Source organism: Panthera leo, chromosome A3, assembly GCF_018350215.1.
Source record: "Panthera leo isolate Ple1 chromosome A3, P.leo_Ple1_pat1.1, whole genome shotgun sequence".
Classification (NCBI taxonomy): Eukaryota; Metazoa; Chordata; class Mammalia; order Carnivora; family Felidae; genus Panthera; species Panthera leo.
The window spans coordinates 139,037,502-139,052,935 of NC_056681.1; the positions used below are offsets into that span (position 1 = coordinate 139,037,502).

General features: G+C 57.9%; 1 protein-coding gene across 1 annotated transcript in view; it reads right to left on the reverse strand.

Annotated features, from left to right (window-relative positions):
• Positions 1 to 15,434, reverse strand: part of TPO (thyroid peroxidase) — a 48,089-nt gene that overhangs the window by 25,182 nt on the left and 7,473 nt on the right. Inside the window, 3 exon segments of the mRNA XM_042930349.1 lie at positions 1,009 to 1,138; positions 7,623 to 7,755; positions 9,785 to 9,954. Coding sequence (XP_042786283.1) covers positions 1,009 to 1,138; positions 7,623 to 7,755; positions 9,785 to 9,954 — 433 coding nt within the window.

Below are 15,434 nucleotides of genomic sequence, written 5' to 3' on the forward strand. Positions count from 1 at the left end.
AGCCCACACCTGGATTGGAGGCCAGTGAGACCCATGTCAGACTTCTGTAACTTTTCGTAGTTTAAGCCACTAAAATTGTGCTAACTTGTTACAGCAGCAGCAGGAAACTAATACATCCCATTAAAGGTACCTGAGCTCTGACCTGAGTAGCTGTATAATTCTGGCGGGGTTGCCCTTAACACTGAGAGTTCAGAAAGCCTCAGGGCTCCGACAGGTCTGGCAGCTAGTGCAGGACAGGAAAGGTGTTATTACCTCATTACCCAGGCAGCTGAATGGAGGCTGCAAGTGACCTAGAGAAAAGTACGGGTTAGCACACCCAGAGGGGCCTGTGCCAACCACAGGGAGCCCACGGTGCGGCTCTGACACCAGGCGGCTCCTGTCCTCCTGCCTGTCGGCCAACGGAAGACCTCCCAGGGAAGCTGTTGGTTTCCGTAGGGGAGCCTGGGGACGGGGTGGCGGTCCCCAAGCTGGCATGGTCAGATCCTGACTTCTCACACTAAACAGGGCGTCCCTTTTATGTTTCTGGAGAATTCCACTGTCACATACAGGACGGGACCAAGCAGATTGGTTTGTTCATGGAAGCAAGTAGTCAAATGGAGGGTCAAATATCCATTTTTTTAACCACATTGATCAGTGGATTGGATATGAGTTTGCTTAGCAGATAATTTGCCTCTGGGACTAAAGCGGCAACCATCCATGGTTTTGCATGAATGAGTGAATTACGTAACTTTAAGAATCTTTGAATACACCTCCTCCCCTGCCCATGCATAGAGGATTTCTTTCAAATACTGAAATGAGGTGACGAGCAGAGAGTTAGAGGAACTTTAACTTAAATCTGCCTTGTTGTGCTCCCTGGCTGGTGACTGGGGTCTCTCTGTGCCCTGGAGCACAGGGGTCGTGAGGGTGGACGGGGACTCTCCGAGCCCACTGCCCTGAGCAGGCTGGCTTCCTCCGAGGTGGCGGGTGGCCGGGGAGCATCGTGGGGACACGGCGCGGTGAGCTACGTACGGGGGGCAGCGGAAAGCCGTTGTACAGGACGTGGGGGTTCCACCCCCTGGCCTCGCTGATGCCGTCTTCGTAGGCGGGGGGCAGCCACCTGGCCAGGGCTGTGTTGGAGGCTCCCCACCTGGGATGGTCTCTGCGGAAACAAGTGTGAGGCTTCGAATCATGAGATAGCCTACATCTGGGGAAAAGTGATGGATGAATTAGAATGGAAACACTGGCTCAAAGAGCAAAAGGAAATGGGAATTTTCTGTTACAGAAAAATCTGTTCTTTGTTTTTTAACGGCTAATTTGGGTATAAAATTGTTCATGCTCCCTTGGCATTTACCAACCAGATCCACGTGGGGTCACTCGGCATCTGGGGCGGCCCTGTGGTGCTCTCTGCAAGAGAAATGAGCAAGGTGGCCATTTGAAGGCAGTAGGCAAGCGTCTGGCTCAGGAGGTCACACGGCAGAAGGACCTGAGTGGGCAAACATTGGGACTAGACTTCAACGATCCTTTCGTGCATCCGATGTGTAGGCACTTGGAGCACCTAAGTAGCAAAGTCTAAGAGACTCGTGACACGCCGAGTGGTTTTTTTAGTTTGCGGAGTGTTGAGAAATAGACGTATTTAAAAATTAGTTGTGTTCTGACACAATTATCATTATTAAGGACATCATGTATGTGGATCATTCTGACATAAATGTGACTGATTCCGATGCTCTAAGAGGGAAGAGAACCGGGAGCTCCTGCGAGTGGTTTCTGATCTGGGCAGTGGAGTCAGCACATTCGAAGGACAGACTGAACACAGCTTCTCCTGATGGTGCCACATGGCTCCTGACTTAGGGAAAAGGGTTCTATTGCATCCATCGCATCGCGGCTGCCTTACCCGGGAACCCTCGGGAGCACCTAGCAGGAGGCGGGATGGGCACTTTTGTGTGTCTGCAGGGACAGTGGGTGGGGATAATTTGATTATCAGTCCTTCGTTGATCTCCAGCACACTGGAGTGGTTCAATTTGCAGAGTGACACGGGACAGCAATGCGTTTAATTAGCTGCCATAAGTCAGCGTGGGGAGATTGGTATGCGCTCCAATAAGGTGTCAGATTTGTTACAGTTGGTTTCTCTTTACTGGAATCCCATGAAGAATGGCTTGGAGGGGTGCTCTTTCAATCAGTTACAAATGAGATTTTTTTTTTTTTTTATAATTTATTGTCAAATTGGTTTCCATACAACACCCAGTGCTCATCCCAACAGGTGCCCTCCTCAATGCCCATCACCCACTTTCCCCTCTCCCCCAGCCCCCATCAACCCTTGGTTTATTCTCAGTATTTAAGAGTCTCTTATGGTTTGCCTCCTTCTCTCTCTGTAACTTTTCCCCCCCTTCCCCTCCCCCCTGTTAAGTTTCTCAGGATCTGCATATGAGTGAAAACATATGATATCTGTCCTTCTCTGCCTGATTTATTTCACTTAGCATAAGACCCTCCAGTTCCATCCACATTACTACAAATGGCCAGATTTCATTCTTTCTCATTGCCAAGTAGTATTCCATTCTATACATAAACCACATCTTCTTTATCCATTCGTCAGTTGATGGACATTTAGGCTCTTTCCATACTTTGGCTATGGTTGAGAGTGCCACTATAAACATTGGGGTATAAGTGCCCCTCTGCATCAGCACTCCTGTGTCCCTTGGGTAAATTCCTAGCAGTGCTATTGCTGGGTCATAGGGTATTTCTATTTTTAATTTTTTGAGGAAACCACACTGTTTTCCAGAGCGGCTGCACCAGTTTGCATTCCCACCAACAGTGCACGAGGGTTCCCGTTTCTCCACATCCTCGCTAGAATCTACAATCTCCTGACTTGTTCATTTTAGCCACTCTGACCGGCGTGAGGTGGTATCTCAGTGTGGCTTTGATTTGTATTTCCCTGATGAGGAATGACGTTGAGTATCTTTTCGTGTGCCTGTTGGTCAAATCCTAAAAACTGTATGGAACCACAAAAGCCACAAAGCCATTTGTGGCTATCAAGACCACCCAGGGGGCACTCACGTGCCTTTGTGGACAAATGGCACAATAGCCAAAGTAATATTGAAGAAGAAAACCAAAGTGGGAAGCATCACAATCCCAGACTTTGGCCTCTACTACAAAGCTGTAATCATCAAGACAGCGTGGTATTGGCACAAAAACAGACACATAGACCAATGGAATAGAATAGAGACTCCAGAATTGGACCCACAAAAGTATGGCCAACTAATCTTCGACAAAGCAGGAAAGAATATCCAATGGAAAAAAGACAGTCTCTTTAACAAATGGTGCTGGGAGAACTGGACAGCAACATGCTGAATGAAACTAGACTACTTTCTTACACCATTCACAAAAATAAACTCAAAATGGATAAAGGACCTGAATGTGAGACAGGAAACCATCAAAACCCTAGAGCAGAAAGCAGGAAAAAACCTCTCTGACCTCAGCCGCAGCAATTTCTTATTTGACACATCTTCAAAGGCACGGGAATTAAAAGCAAAAATGAACTATTGGGACCTCATGAAGATAAAAAGCTTCTGCACTGCAAAGGAAACAATCAACAAAACTAAAAGGCAACCAACGGAATGGGAAAAGATATTTGCAAATGGCATATTGGACAAAGGGCTAGTATCCACAATCTATAAAGAACTCACCAAACTCCCACCCGAAAAACAAATAATCCAGCGAAGCAATGGGCAGAAAGAAGATGTGAATGAGACGTTAACTGCTTAGGCTGCGATGTTTGTGCCGAGTGACTTTTCTATTTCAGTAGCTTGTGGGCTATCACGACCACCCAGGGGGCACTCACGTGCCTTTGTGGACACTCAGCAAGGGTGTGCATTTGACCTGCACACCCCATGTGGCCTGGTGCCCTGCCGGCCGGCCTGGAAGCATGACCATCTCGGCCTGCGGTGCAGGGGCCCCTGCTGGAGCTCCCTGATGGGCGGCAGCAAAGACCCGTGAGCGTGAGAGAAGGGCAGTGGAGGGGGCACGACTGAACCCTCCCGGAGGAACAGGCTTTTCCGTAATTGGTACGCGCTCAATGTGTTCCCCAAACTCTGGAGACCTTACTTATAGTGGAGACATCTGTGCCCACGTTGTGTTCCTCGATATTTCATCAAGAAACCAACACCAGCACCGTCTACTTTTCCTTAAAGACTAACAAGCGTCCGTGGGGCCTCGGGGGGTGGCCTGTGCCTGTCAGGGGTGCTGTTCCGTTTCGGGTTTGTTTGGATTCAAGCGTCAGTATCAGTAAAGGATCTGAGGACAGCGCGGGCGCTGACCCATCTAACAGCTGGTTTCAAGCAGATAAATGCAGGCGTTTGAGGGAGAGGATGGTGTGAAGGTGACACAAACAGCTCCCTCAGTTGCACTGAGATCCTCAAGGTTTCACTTCCACTGGGCAATTTCGTGCCTTCGGCCCAAACACAAAGGAGAAGAAAAAGCGAGTGTGAAAATGACCCCAAAGCAAATGGCCAGAAGAAAAGGGCCCTGGGGACGTGAGTCTTCAGATGCCTGGTGTTCGTATAGCCACATATGTTGGCAAGCCAGATCCGACACTTAATTTGGTTTTTGACAACTTTTTTTGGCAAATTAATACAGAGAATTATATATATACCAGAATACATACTAAACCTAGGTACGTTTGGGGGTTCTTCCTATAATTTCAATGTATGTGTCAAGTTTCGCCTTCAGAGTTTATGGTTTCCTCTATGAATTCATGGGTTTTGAGGAGAGAAAGTCTCCACGGATGAAGCTTGGTGCAGAATTACCACGTAAAGGAGACTGGCATGCCAGCCTTTGGTAGGATGACGACCTGCAAACCTGATCCCAACCTCTCTGTACGTCCGTGTGTAGGACGCACATCAGGCAGGCCTGGGAATTAAGCAGACGAATCCAGTAACGGGCTGTGTCTCTGTCACCGTGTGGATGGAAACGTCGTCTGCAATCTCCACGCCTCTGCCGGATGGTTAGAGAGGCTGAGGGCCAGGTTTACTGGCTGTCATCTTTAACTTGACGTTAACCAAGCCTGAGCCGTGAAGAGTGTCACTGTCACCTTGAGAAGCAGTATACGTCACAGCTGCCTGATCGTAGGGGCCTCCCCCTGCTCTCGGGAAAATTCACGTTGAAGGATGTTTCTGGCCCTCTGTGGCTGGTGCCCTCGGCCAGAGCCAACTGGTCACATGTGGAACGGTCATTGCATGGTAACAATCATGGCAACACCTACTGTCCTCGAGCTTGTAGACTGCATGCAGGGACCTCTAGAAACGCATCTCTCAAAATCAGCCCTGCCGGTATCATTCCCATTTTATGGATACAGAAATAGAGCCCGGACTGCCTCCGAGAGTCATCAAGGTGGTCCTGCTACACGCAGCAGCCAGAACCGGACAGCACGTGTGTGAATTTCTGACGTCCTACGTGTCACGTTTGGATTTACTGTAGGAGACACAAGCAGCACCCATGCCCACACCGCCACACGCGGGGAACCCAGGTGGCTGCCAGAGCCCGAGGACCAGCTGAGAGCAGAGAAGGGCCACGTGAACGGGCGTGCACTCGATTCCTCGTGAGCAACACGCTTGTGGCACCGATGAGGTCACACCAACAGAAGAGAGACCGTAGACATCCTTCTCCACTTGGGCTGGCTGATTTCGCGTGACGCAGCCCAGCAGTTGGGATATTCTCAGCAGAGGGAAAAGGAAGGTTAGAAGCCACACCCCACACACGTGAGGTCTACACTGCAAGAAAACCAGTACAAGTGGAGAGTTTTTAAACCCACCGTGTGGAGACTTAGAATTTGTACGGTTAAATCCCAGGTCACTCTGGCCACCGCACCGCCGTCAGTAGGCCCAGAGCACCGCTGTTCACTGCCTGGCAGCAGCTATAGGATAAGAAGGGACTTGGTTAAGGAAGAAAAAGGGAAGCAAAAACGCCCACTGCGTGTCCGAGTTCGAGTGTGGAGGAAAGACCGTAGCAGGAAGCCAACCCCAAGAGCTCGGAAAGAAGCACTGGTGAAATTTAGGACAAATGGGAAGCATGACATTGGTAACGGCCAACACGTCCGCGATTTAACTCTGCCACCTTGTAGGGAAGTCTGACCACCGGCGAACCTCGAAGGAACAGCAGTCCCGGCTTCCTGCTGACGACAAAGCTGCTTTCGAAACTGAGATAAAAGATGTAGAAACTCAGTGAAATAACCAGAACTACCCAAAAGGAAAATACGCTTTCCCAGTTAAGAAAATACGGATCAGAAAGAAATAGCTGCTAAGCCTTTACTCCCCGGGTGTGAACACCCCAGTGTGCATCACGCCCGGGGGGGCCGCACAAGCCTTGTGGAGCTGATGGGACCCGGGGCCCATGTGAGCACACGCGTGTTGGTCTCTGCGGCACAGACACGCACCCCGGAGCAGCCATGAGCGGTGTCTCCCGTGTGCACTGAGGACTCACCGGCCCGGGCGTCACGGAGGCTCCCGCCCTCCGCAGCCTGCACCCCAGGCAAAGCCAGCACCAGCAGGAGCCGGGGCGTCACGGAGGAAAGAGGTGCACCAGGAGAGGTGCCAGACAAGACCCCCGGATGGAGCTGGCAAGGGCTCCCCAGGGGGGCCCTGCCTCCACAGAAGGAGCCTCAGAGACAGAGGCGAGAGGCCCAGGCCCTCCTGGGGGGGGACCGGGGGGGGGGGCCCAGGGACGCCCTCAGTGGCGTGCAGAGTCGGGGAGGGACGCCGAGCATCTGGTCGTCCTTGATGGCTTGGGTCACGGGCATCACCCTCTGCCTCCGACAGCAGCCCCGTGTGCACGGGCCCCGCCTGACCAGCCACGTGGGTGTCCCCGTTTCCTTTCCTTCATGTATTAAAAATGGGAGCTGTTCCTGTTTACGCCGGACCCACTGGGGCCCGTGGCCTCATTTGTCAGCTGTGAGGACCAGGCTGTCACATCCCCCAGCATGTGTCACAGCTCCTGGCTCTTTGGGCGCTCAAAGTGTTCTGAATAAAGAAGGAATGAACGAACGAACCAGCGAACGAACGGACGCATGGCTGACGGCCGTTTTCTCCCAGCCCCCGCCCCGGGGCCAGGCCGCAGCGGTGCTGCCCTCCGGTGCCTGGCGGCTGCTCTCCTCCTCCGCCCGTGACCCAGCCCTGCGTCTGGGCCTGACGGAACCGCCCTCGGCCCTTGTGCTTCCGGGGTCTGGTCTCAGCTGAACCCGTGGCTCCTGGGCCTCCCCAGCCCCGTCACACTCTCCCCTGCTCTCTCCCCTCCACGCCACTGTCCCCCGTGCTTGTGTGCCACTCTCTCCCCCGCCCTCCTGTGGGCCCTGCTGTCCAGGGGCTGGGCGTCCCCTCACCGGTCCTGCAGGCAGGTGTCCAGGGGACACCGGTGGACAGGGTGGGGGGCGTCCAGGGGACACCCGTGGACAGGACGGGGGCCGGGTTCAGGGGCCACTGGTAGATGGGACGGAGGTGGCGTCCAGGGGACACCCGTGGACGGGTGGGCAGGTGAGGTGGTGGAGGGTAGAGAGATCCGGCGCTCAGAGGCGGAGACGACCCCGGGTGGTCTGCCACCTCCCTCAGGAGGGCCGCTCATCGTGTCGGAATCCAGCCGAGAAGACCGGAAGGAAATACCTGTTGGTGCAGGCGCCCGTGATGAGCCTGTACTTGTTTGCCAGGCAGGTGTCTGGACACGTGGGGGGCAGCATGTGAGGCAGGCATCCGGACAGGTTCGCGATGGTGCTCAGCACGTCTTCCGGTAGGACATCTGAGGAGAAGCAGCAACGCGTTTGTCACGGCAAGCCTACCGATGCGGCGGGCACTGTCCCACACTCTCAGGGTGTCTGTGACCCCTGTGTTCGGGCTCACAGGGAAGCCACGCTGTGCGCTGGGGCGAGGGCTTCCTTCTCCGTGAATCCAGTCGCTCTCTCAACAATCCCCTTGAGCCTCTCACCGCCAGCAGGTGGCCTATTAAAACCTATTTTTGCTTTGTGATCGTTCAGGAAAGCCAGTCAGAGCTCCAAGCCCCCAGACACAAGCCACCTAGTGGGGTCACCTCCCCGACGTGCCGGTCACACCCTCGCGGTGATGGAAGATGGCCAAGCGCAGTCCTTGTCCCTCCTCCAAGCCTGCCCTGGTCAGGTGTGCCCGCAGCGTCCGTGTGTCCATCCACAGAACCTTCTTTTCTCTGCGCACTGATTTCTGGATCCCTTCTCCCGAATCTTTCTAGATTAGGGGCCCAGAAACCTGTCCCTTATTTACTCACTTTCTCCCCAATTCTGTTGCTGCTTATTGAACAAATCAAAGCAAGGACTGCTTTGTTGTCTGCTCGCAGAAGGGATCACTGGCCACTTCTCCAAGATGGTTTATACAAATCTTCAAGATAACGCCTTAATAAGCTGACTAACCACACACCCGTGAAGCTGAGGTAATCAGCAGAGAAACACAAGGAGGAATGCACCCTTGTAATGTAAACTGGGGAGAAATGACACCGGCTTCCTGACCGTCAACGTGCCCCGAGCAGTCCCTGCGGCTCAGTGACCCTCCGACCACGCTTTCTGCCCAGCCGACGGGAACGTGTGCGGCTTACGACGTGAGCACAGAGCCTTCAGAACAGGAAGCGCTCTGGCGTGGGGAGCGTGACCAAGCCCGCCACACGGAACCACGATCGTGGCTGCGCTGACGGACAGAACCAGCGTGCGCAAAGAGCGGGAAGCAGGGCACCTGCACGCAGCTGTGGACGCTGCGCGCTGACGAGGTCCCAGGGGCCGCGTGGCCTCAGTTACTTTTCCCACGTTCTACACTGTCTACACCTGTCCACGCTGTTGACAATGGCAGCCATAGGAAACTCCCTAAATTAATGGGTTCTTCAGTTCTGTATGTTGGCCTGGGCCAAACCCCTCTGCCCCGTCTCCTGATACCCCTGCACCCCGCGGCTGAGCAAGGCTCTGGGGACGGGATGGGGCCTACAGCCCTCAGAGCCCTCACTCAGTCCCACGATTTGACACAAAACCACGTCAGAAGAATCTTTGGCTGCCATGAAGTCAGTCGAACCTGGTAAGTGTACTGTCTGAGAATTCTGGTGAGCCCCGACTCAGCCAAGCCTGTCTTGTTGTAGATACTGACTAACCACTTCGGGTTAAGTGTCTACGGCCAGTTCGGATTAAGGGACCCAGTAGCTCACCGCACCACACTGGAAAAGTCTGGGTAAGTTTGTTTCTTAAAAATCCTGCCTTCTAGTTGCCCACCCCAGGGCTCACAAATGTGCCCGTGGTCACGACGGCCATCAGCGCAGGGCCCTGCACCCGCGGGGTGCTTTCACCCGATGCAGCTTCAGCCCAAGTCTATTTTGTTCTGCCAACAGCCGGGCAAGCCGGCAGCCAGTGTGGTGCCCAGTTCAGGGTCGAGCACCCTGGTTCTCCAAGGCTCTGAACCAGTAACAGGCAATGACTCACCGTCCTTGCTGGCCCCTGAGCTCCTGGGAGCTCCCCGAGTTCTGACCAGGTCTGTGGACCTCCCCACACTCCTTCCACCATGACGCGGGACGCCCAGGAGGCTGAGCTCCTTGGCAGGTTCAGTTCGGACGGCAGAGCAACAGCGACCTCCCAGGCCAGCGCAGACACAATGTGATGTCTGCCTGAGCCTGTTTATTTAAGAGCCAAGTGTCAGTCCTGGGAGCGAGCGGGGACCCCATGTGTGTGCAGCGGAGTGAGAAGCACCCTCGAAGTCCCCGCCCAGCCTGGGGTCTGCTCCTCAGGGGCCGTGGCTCCGGGTGGGGGGCACCTCGGGGAGCTCACCGGTGGGAGGCTGAGATCGCCCGAGCTTCCCGTAGACTCTTGTCTTCACGGCCTGCACGGAAGCTTCCATGATCTCAGCCGCTCGGGAGACGGCGCGGCTGGTTGGCTCGGGGAGCTTGGAAAAAGACAGCAGCTGTGACGGAGAAGGGCTGTCCCGTTCGCTGAGGTCTCTGCGCACAAGAGGAGACTCGGGGTTGGTTACTCTTGCGTGGCCGTGTTCACCGGCCGTCGCTGATGGCTTCAGCGGACGCCGTGGAGCACCACGCGGCCAGCACTGTGCGGGCTGCAGGTCAGGCTGATACACACGCCGCTCGCCGGACTCAGGGCTCAGCCAGGGGACAGGGCCTGTGCGACACTGTGTGAGATACACCTTCTCCCCCAGATCCTGAGATGCTTTTGCCGTGTTCCAGCCGGTGAGCGAGCCGCGCTGCGTGCCTGCAACCCTGCGAGGTCCCGGGGCCAAGAATCAGCCGCCACAGGGCACGACACGGCCACACGCCCTTTGTTCTCGAACCGAAATCACCCTAACGCGAAGTGCCATCGGTGTCGCCGGCAGCCGGCCTTCCTGGCCTCTCACATCCCGGGAGCCCCGGCCACAGGGGGTCAGTGCGGCCCCTCTGCCCACGGCATCTGGGGGCCAGGGCCCCAGGAGCAGGCGGGCCGGGCTGGCCTCTGTGCCGAAGCTGCCCTCGCCTGGTGGCTCCTGCAGGGTGGCATCATGAGGCCCCAGGTGGAAGCAGGAGCTGGCAGGAAGGCCCGACGCTGAGGCCTTGGCGAAAAACAGCCAAATTCTCGCTCAGTCGTCCCCCTTGCTGCCATCCAGTGGGCCACCTCTGTGTTCCATTTGTTAATAATAAGCACAAATGGGCAGGGCTTCCTGGGTGAAAACAGTGTGGCAGGCGCTGTGCTAAGTACTACTTTCTTCTCAGTAATTCCTCACAAAGACGCAGGGGATAAATTCTGCAATTATGCCCATGAGACCAGAGCAGCTGGCCTCAGGCCGACAGCCAGCAAGGGAAGGACCCGGTATTGGGACACAAAAGTCACACACGTCTGCAACGTGTATGTTAGAGATACCCGAACGCACACATAAAGGTATCTGACATGTAACTTTAATATAAAAAAGCTGTGCTTAGACCTGCCAGTGTGTTTTTTAACCACATGATGGCATCATGCACTTGAGGGGATCCAGCTTTTCATAGAAGCTGAGACACTGGCCTGCATAGCTGCACAGACCCCCAGACAGGGGACCCTGGCCCCAGACACGGAATCCCAGCCCCAGACAGGGGACCCTGGCCCCAGATACAAGACTCCCAGCCACAGACAGGGGACCCTGGCTCCAGACATGGGAACCCCAGCCCCAGACAGGGGACTCCGGCTCTAGACAGGGGACCCTGGCCCCAGACACAAGACTCCCAGCCCCAGACAGGGGACTCTGGCCCCAGACACGGGAACCCCAGCCCCAGACACAAGACCCCCAGCCCCAGACAGGGGACCCTGGCCCCAGCCCCAGATAGGGGACCCTGACCCCAGACACAAGACCCCCAGCTCCAGACAGGGGACCCTGGCCCCAGCCCCAGACAGGGGAACCTGGCCTCAGACAGGGGACCCTGGCCCCAGACACAAGACTCCCAGCCCCAGACAGGGGACCCTGGCCCCAGACACAGGAACCGCAGCCCCAGACACAGGACCCCCAGCCCCAGACAGGGGACTCTAACCCCAGGCACAAGACTCCCAGCCCCAGACAGGGGACTCTAACCCCAGGCACAAGACTCCCAGCCCCAGACAGGGGATCCTGGGCCCAGACATGGGAACCCCAGCCCCAGACAGGGGACCCTGACCCCAGAAACAAGACTCCCAGCCCCAGACAGGGGACCCCGGCTCCAGACAGGGGACCCTGGACCCAGACACAGGAACCTGGCCTCAGACAGGGGACCCTGGCCCCAGACACAAGACTCCCAGCCCCAGACAGGGGACCCTGGCCCCAGACACAGGAACCCCAGCCCCAGGCACAAGACTCCCAGCCCCAGACAGGGGACTCTAACCCCAGGCACAAGACTCCCAGCCCCAGACAGGGGATCCTGGCCCCAGACACAAGACTCCCAGCCCCAGACAGGGGACCCTGGACCCAGACACAGGAACCTGGCCTCAGACAGGGGACCCTGGCCCCAGACACAAGACTCCCAGCCCCAGACAGGGGACTCTGGCCTCAGACACGGGAACCCCAGCCCCAGACACAAGACCCCCAGCCCCAGACAGGGGACCCTGGACCCAGACAGGACCCTAGTTGTGGACACCGGACCAAGCTGCAAACATGGGACTCTGGCCCCAGAGAAGGGACCCTGGCCCCAGCCACGAGCCCCCAGCCACAATGGTATCAGTGCCAGGCTTTCTGGGCCCCCCTGAGACTCTGTGTGGACAGGAGAAGGGCCCTCCAAAGATGTCCACACCCCAGTCCTCAGAGCCTGTGAACACACCTGGCCGCATAGCAAAGGGGATTGGGTTGCAGGTAGAATCTGCCTTGCTGGTCAGCCGATGGTAAGATGACGTTGTTTCCCTGGATTGTCCCATGGGCCATGTGCCCCCCAGGTCCTTGCGAGGGGAGGACGAAGTCAGAGTGAGGACGACCGAGGAGAAGTGCTCGGGGACCCAACGTCACCGCCCAAAGAGAGAGGAAGGCCCACCAGGGGACGTGAGCCGTGAACGAGCCGGGACGGTGAGGACAGAGGTTTCCTGGAGTGGAAGGACTTCGTCCCGCAGGCTCCTGGGCTCTGGTGCAGTGAGGGCCGTGCCAGGCTTGTAAGCACAGGACCGTCTGCCGACTCACGAGTGCCGTACTGAGCCCTGGGGTTTGGGGCAGTGTCTGCATGGGCCTCGGAGACGAGCACTCCACTGCTCCCAGATGCCCGGGGAGGACGGCGGCCCGTGAGGTGCGGTGGCCTCGCAGCCTCGGCCGGGAACCCTACTCCACATGGGCTCCCTGCCCCCCCAGGAGCCCTGCCTGTTACGTCCACGGGATCGAAGCTTTCCTGCTTGTGTGGGGAGGCGGTGTTTCTCCCAGGGCTTAGCCGCTCTGCGGACGACCTTGGAGAACTGTCCGGAACAAAGGCAGAGGGGCCTCTTAACTGCCTTTCTGAGCAAACAGGTGAGCAGAACCTTCCAGGGGCAAACCCCCGGCAGCCCGGCCAGGCCACAGCCCGGAGCACGGGCTTCCAAGGTCACAGACACCGCCGGCACGGCCCGCGGTGGGGAGGCGGCCTCCAGCGTGGGCGGGCCTGGAGAGGCCACCTGAGGAAAGGGCTGTGCCCACCGTCTGCTCGCGGGAGGGGCCCACGCAGGCAGCTGCACCCCACGGGAGTTTGCACCGGTCACACCGCCTCCCATCCCATGGGAGGGGTTCCCCGAACGATTGAGGCGCCTCCGTTGAGACCACCCCATCTGCTGGGACCCAACAGCGCCCCCAGCCTGGGACCCAACAGCATCCAGCCCCCCACCAGCCTGGGTCCGTCCCCGCTCGGGGCACCCGCCCGCTCACGGGGACAGTGCACTTTAACACGCTGCTCTGTGCTTGCGGCTGACCCCCTGGCTGCGCTGTTCCGGCCCCGATCCCCATGTACATTTTCTCGTGTGGAATCCCAGGACCAGACTGCGTCCACACAGCACACACATGCCCTCACCCCTGACAAAGGTGTGGCTACTTTCCGGGCTGGCCTGGGGGAGCACGCGCAGATTCCCAGAAGTGGGCTTTCACTGAGGGAGTACGGACGCATGCCACACATATGCACACACACACACGTGTGTGACAGGAGCCCAGCGCTCACCAACAGAGCCCAGCACAGTACATACACATATGCACACACACACGTGTGCGATGGGAGCCCAGAGCCCAGCACAGTACACACACATATGCACACACGCACACGCGTGTGACGGGAGCCCAGTGCTCACCAACAGAGCTGAGACAAAGCCCTTGGAGCCCTTCTGGTGAGGTTGACAAGACACGTCCTCACGTCCAGACCCGGCTGGCCCGGCTTGGAGCGAGGACCGGACGCCAGCCCCTGCCCCCTGGGCCCCAGCCTCGTGCAGCCAGGCTCCCGTGCCCCGCACAGACCTGCCCTGGCTGGCGGCAGGCCCTCGTGTGCTTCCCACGGACGGGGGGTCCTCAGAGATCTCCTCGGGGACGCACGTCACCCCTGCCCGGCTGTGCGGCCTCCGGTGTGGAGGCCTCCGGCCTCCAGCACAGGGGGCCTCCGCTGTGCTTCTCCGGCCCCCAAGGCACCCAGGCCAGCCTGTGCTGCCCACTCCCGTGACCAGGGTCTGCCTGCTGACCCCCTCCCCCCGGGGGGATTCTCTGTTCCCTGCGAGGCCCTGGCTCCAGCTGGCTACCCTGCGTGCGGGCCTGGCCGTTCCGGGCCCACGACAGGCTGGTGGCAACCACGAGTTGTCCTGCGGGCGTGTGCCCCTCTGGGCACCTGGGCTGCTCCCTGAGGAGGCGCCTCCACTCCTGTCACCTCCGCTCCGTAGCCACCCCGAGAGGTCGCGGGGGTCACAGTGCACACCCGGACCACGGCTGCAGGTTGACGGCCTCGGCTCTAGAGGTGAGTGAGGTAGTACATATGAAGAGGCGGCACACCTACCCTCTATTCGCAGCAAAATATGCCTGATTTTGAGCTCACATCTGGGGAGCTCTCACGGGCTCAGCATCAGCTGTGCGTCGGATCCCGGTTCCCGGTGTCGCCCTGGTTCCCCCGGAGCGTCGGAAGCTCCCTCAGCCTCCCCCACGGAGCCGGAAAGGCCACGGCGTCCGCAGCGGATGGGCTCCAGGGACACCGCAGACCAGGCCGTGCCGCCCGGGGCGCACCTTCTCCAGGCAAACTGAGTGTCAGAAGTGGCCCGAAGGCCAACCTGGGAGGATTTAGCGCCCGGGGACGTGAGCCCCAGCATCGTGCCATTTACACCAATACGAGCGTTGGGGTCCTCGGGTCCACGTTCCTGGACCCAGCACCTCCCAGCACCATGGGTCCCCTGCTGCTGAAGCGTCACGGACAGGAGGACTTGCTCCCCACCGCGAGCACGCGGGCCCTGGGAGCGCATCCTGGGAGCGCCAGGGAACGGTCATCAGCCCTTAAAGGCAAGTCATTGGGCGCTGGGGGCATTCAGGACCCTCCCTGGGAGGCTCAGGGGGCGGGGGAGGGGGCGGCCGAGGTTCTCCCTGACATGTGCCTCTGGGCTCACCTGTCTGCTCACCATCCCGTCGCTCACCTGGGCCACTTCCCAGCAGCACCTTGGCCCCAGCCATCTGGGCTCACAGCCAGAGCACAGGGGGATCACAGCCCGAGCACGGGGGTCATAGCCAGAGCATGGGGGGTATCACAGCCAGAGCATGGGGGGGGGGTCACAGCCAGAACACGGGGGTCACAGCCAGAACACGGGGGTCACAGCCAGAGCATGGGGGGGTCACAGCAGAACATGGGAGTCACAGCCAGAGTACGGGGATCACAGCCAGAACAAGGGGGCCACAGCCAGAGCATGGGGGGGTCATAGCCAGAACATGGGGCTCACAGCCAGAGCACAGGGGAATCACAGCCCGAGCACGGGGATCACAGCCAGAGTACGGGGGTCACAGCCAGAGCACGGGGGTCACAGCCAG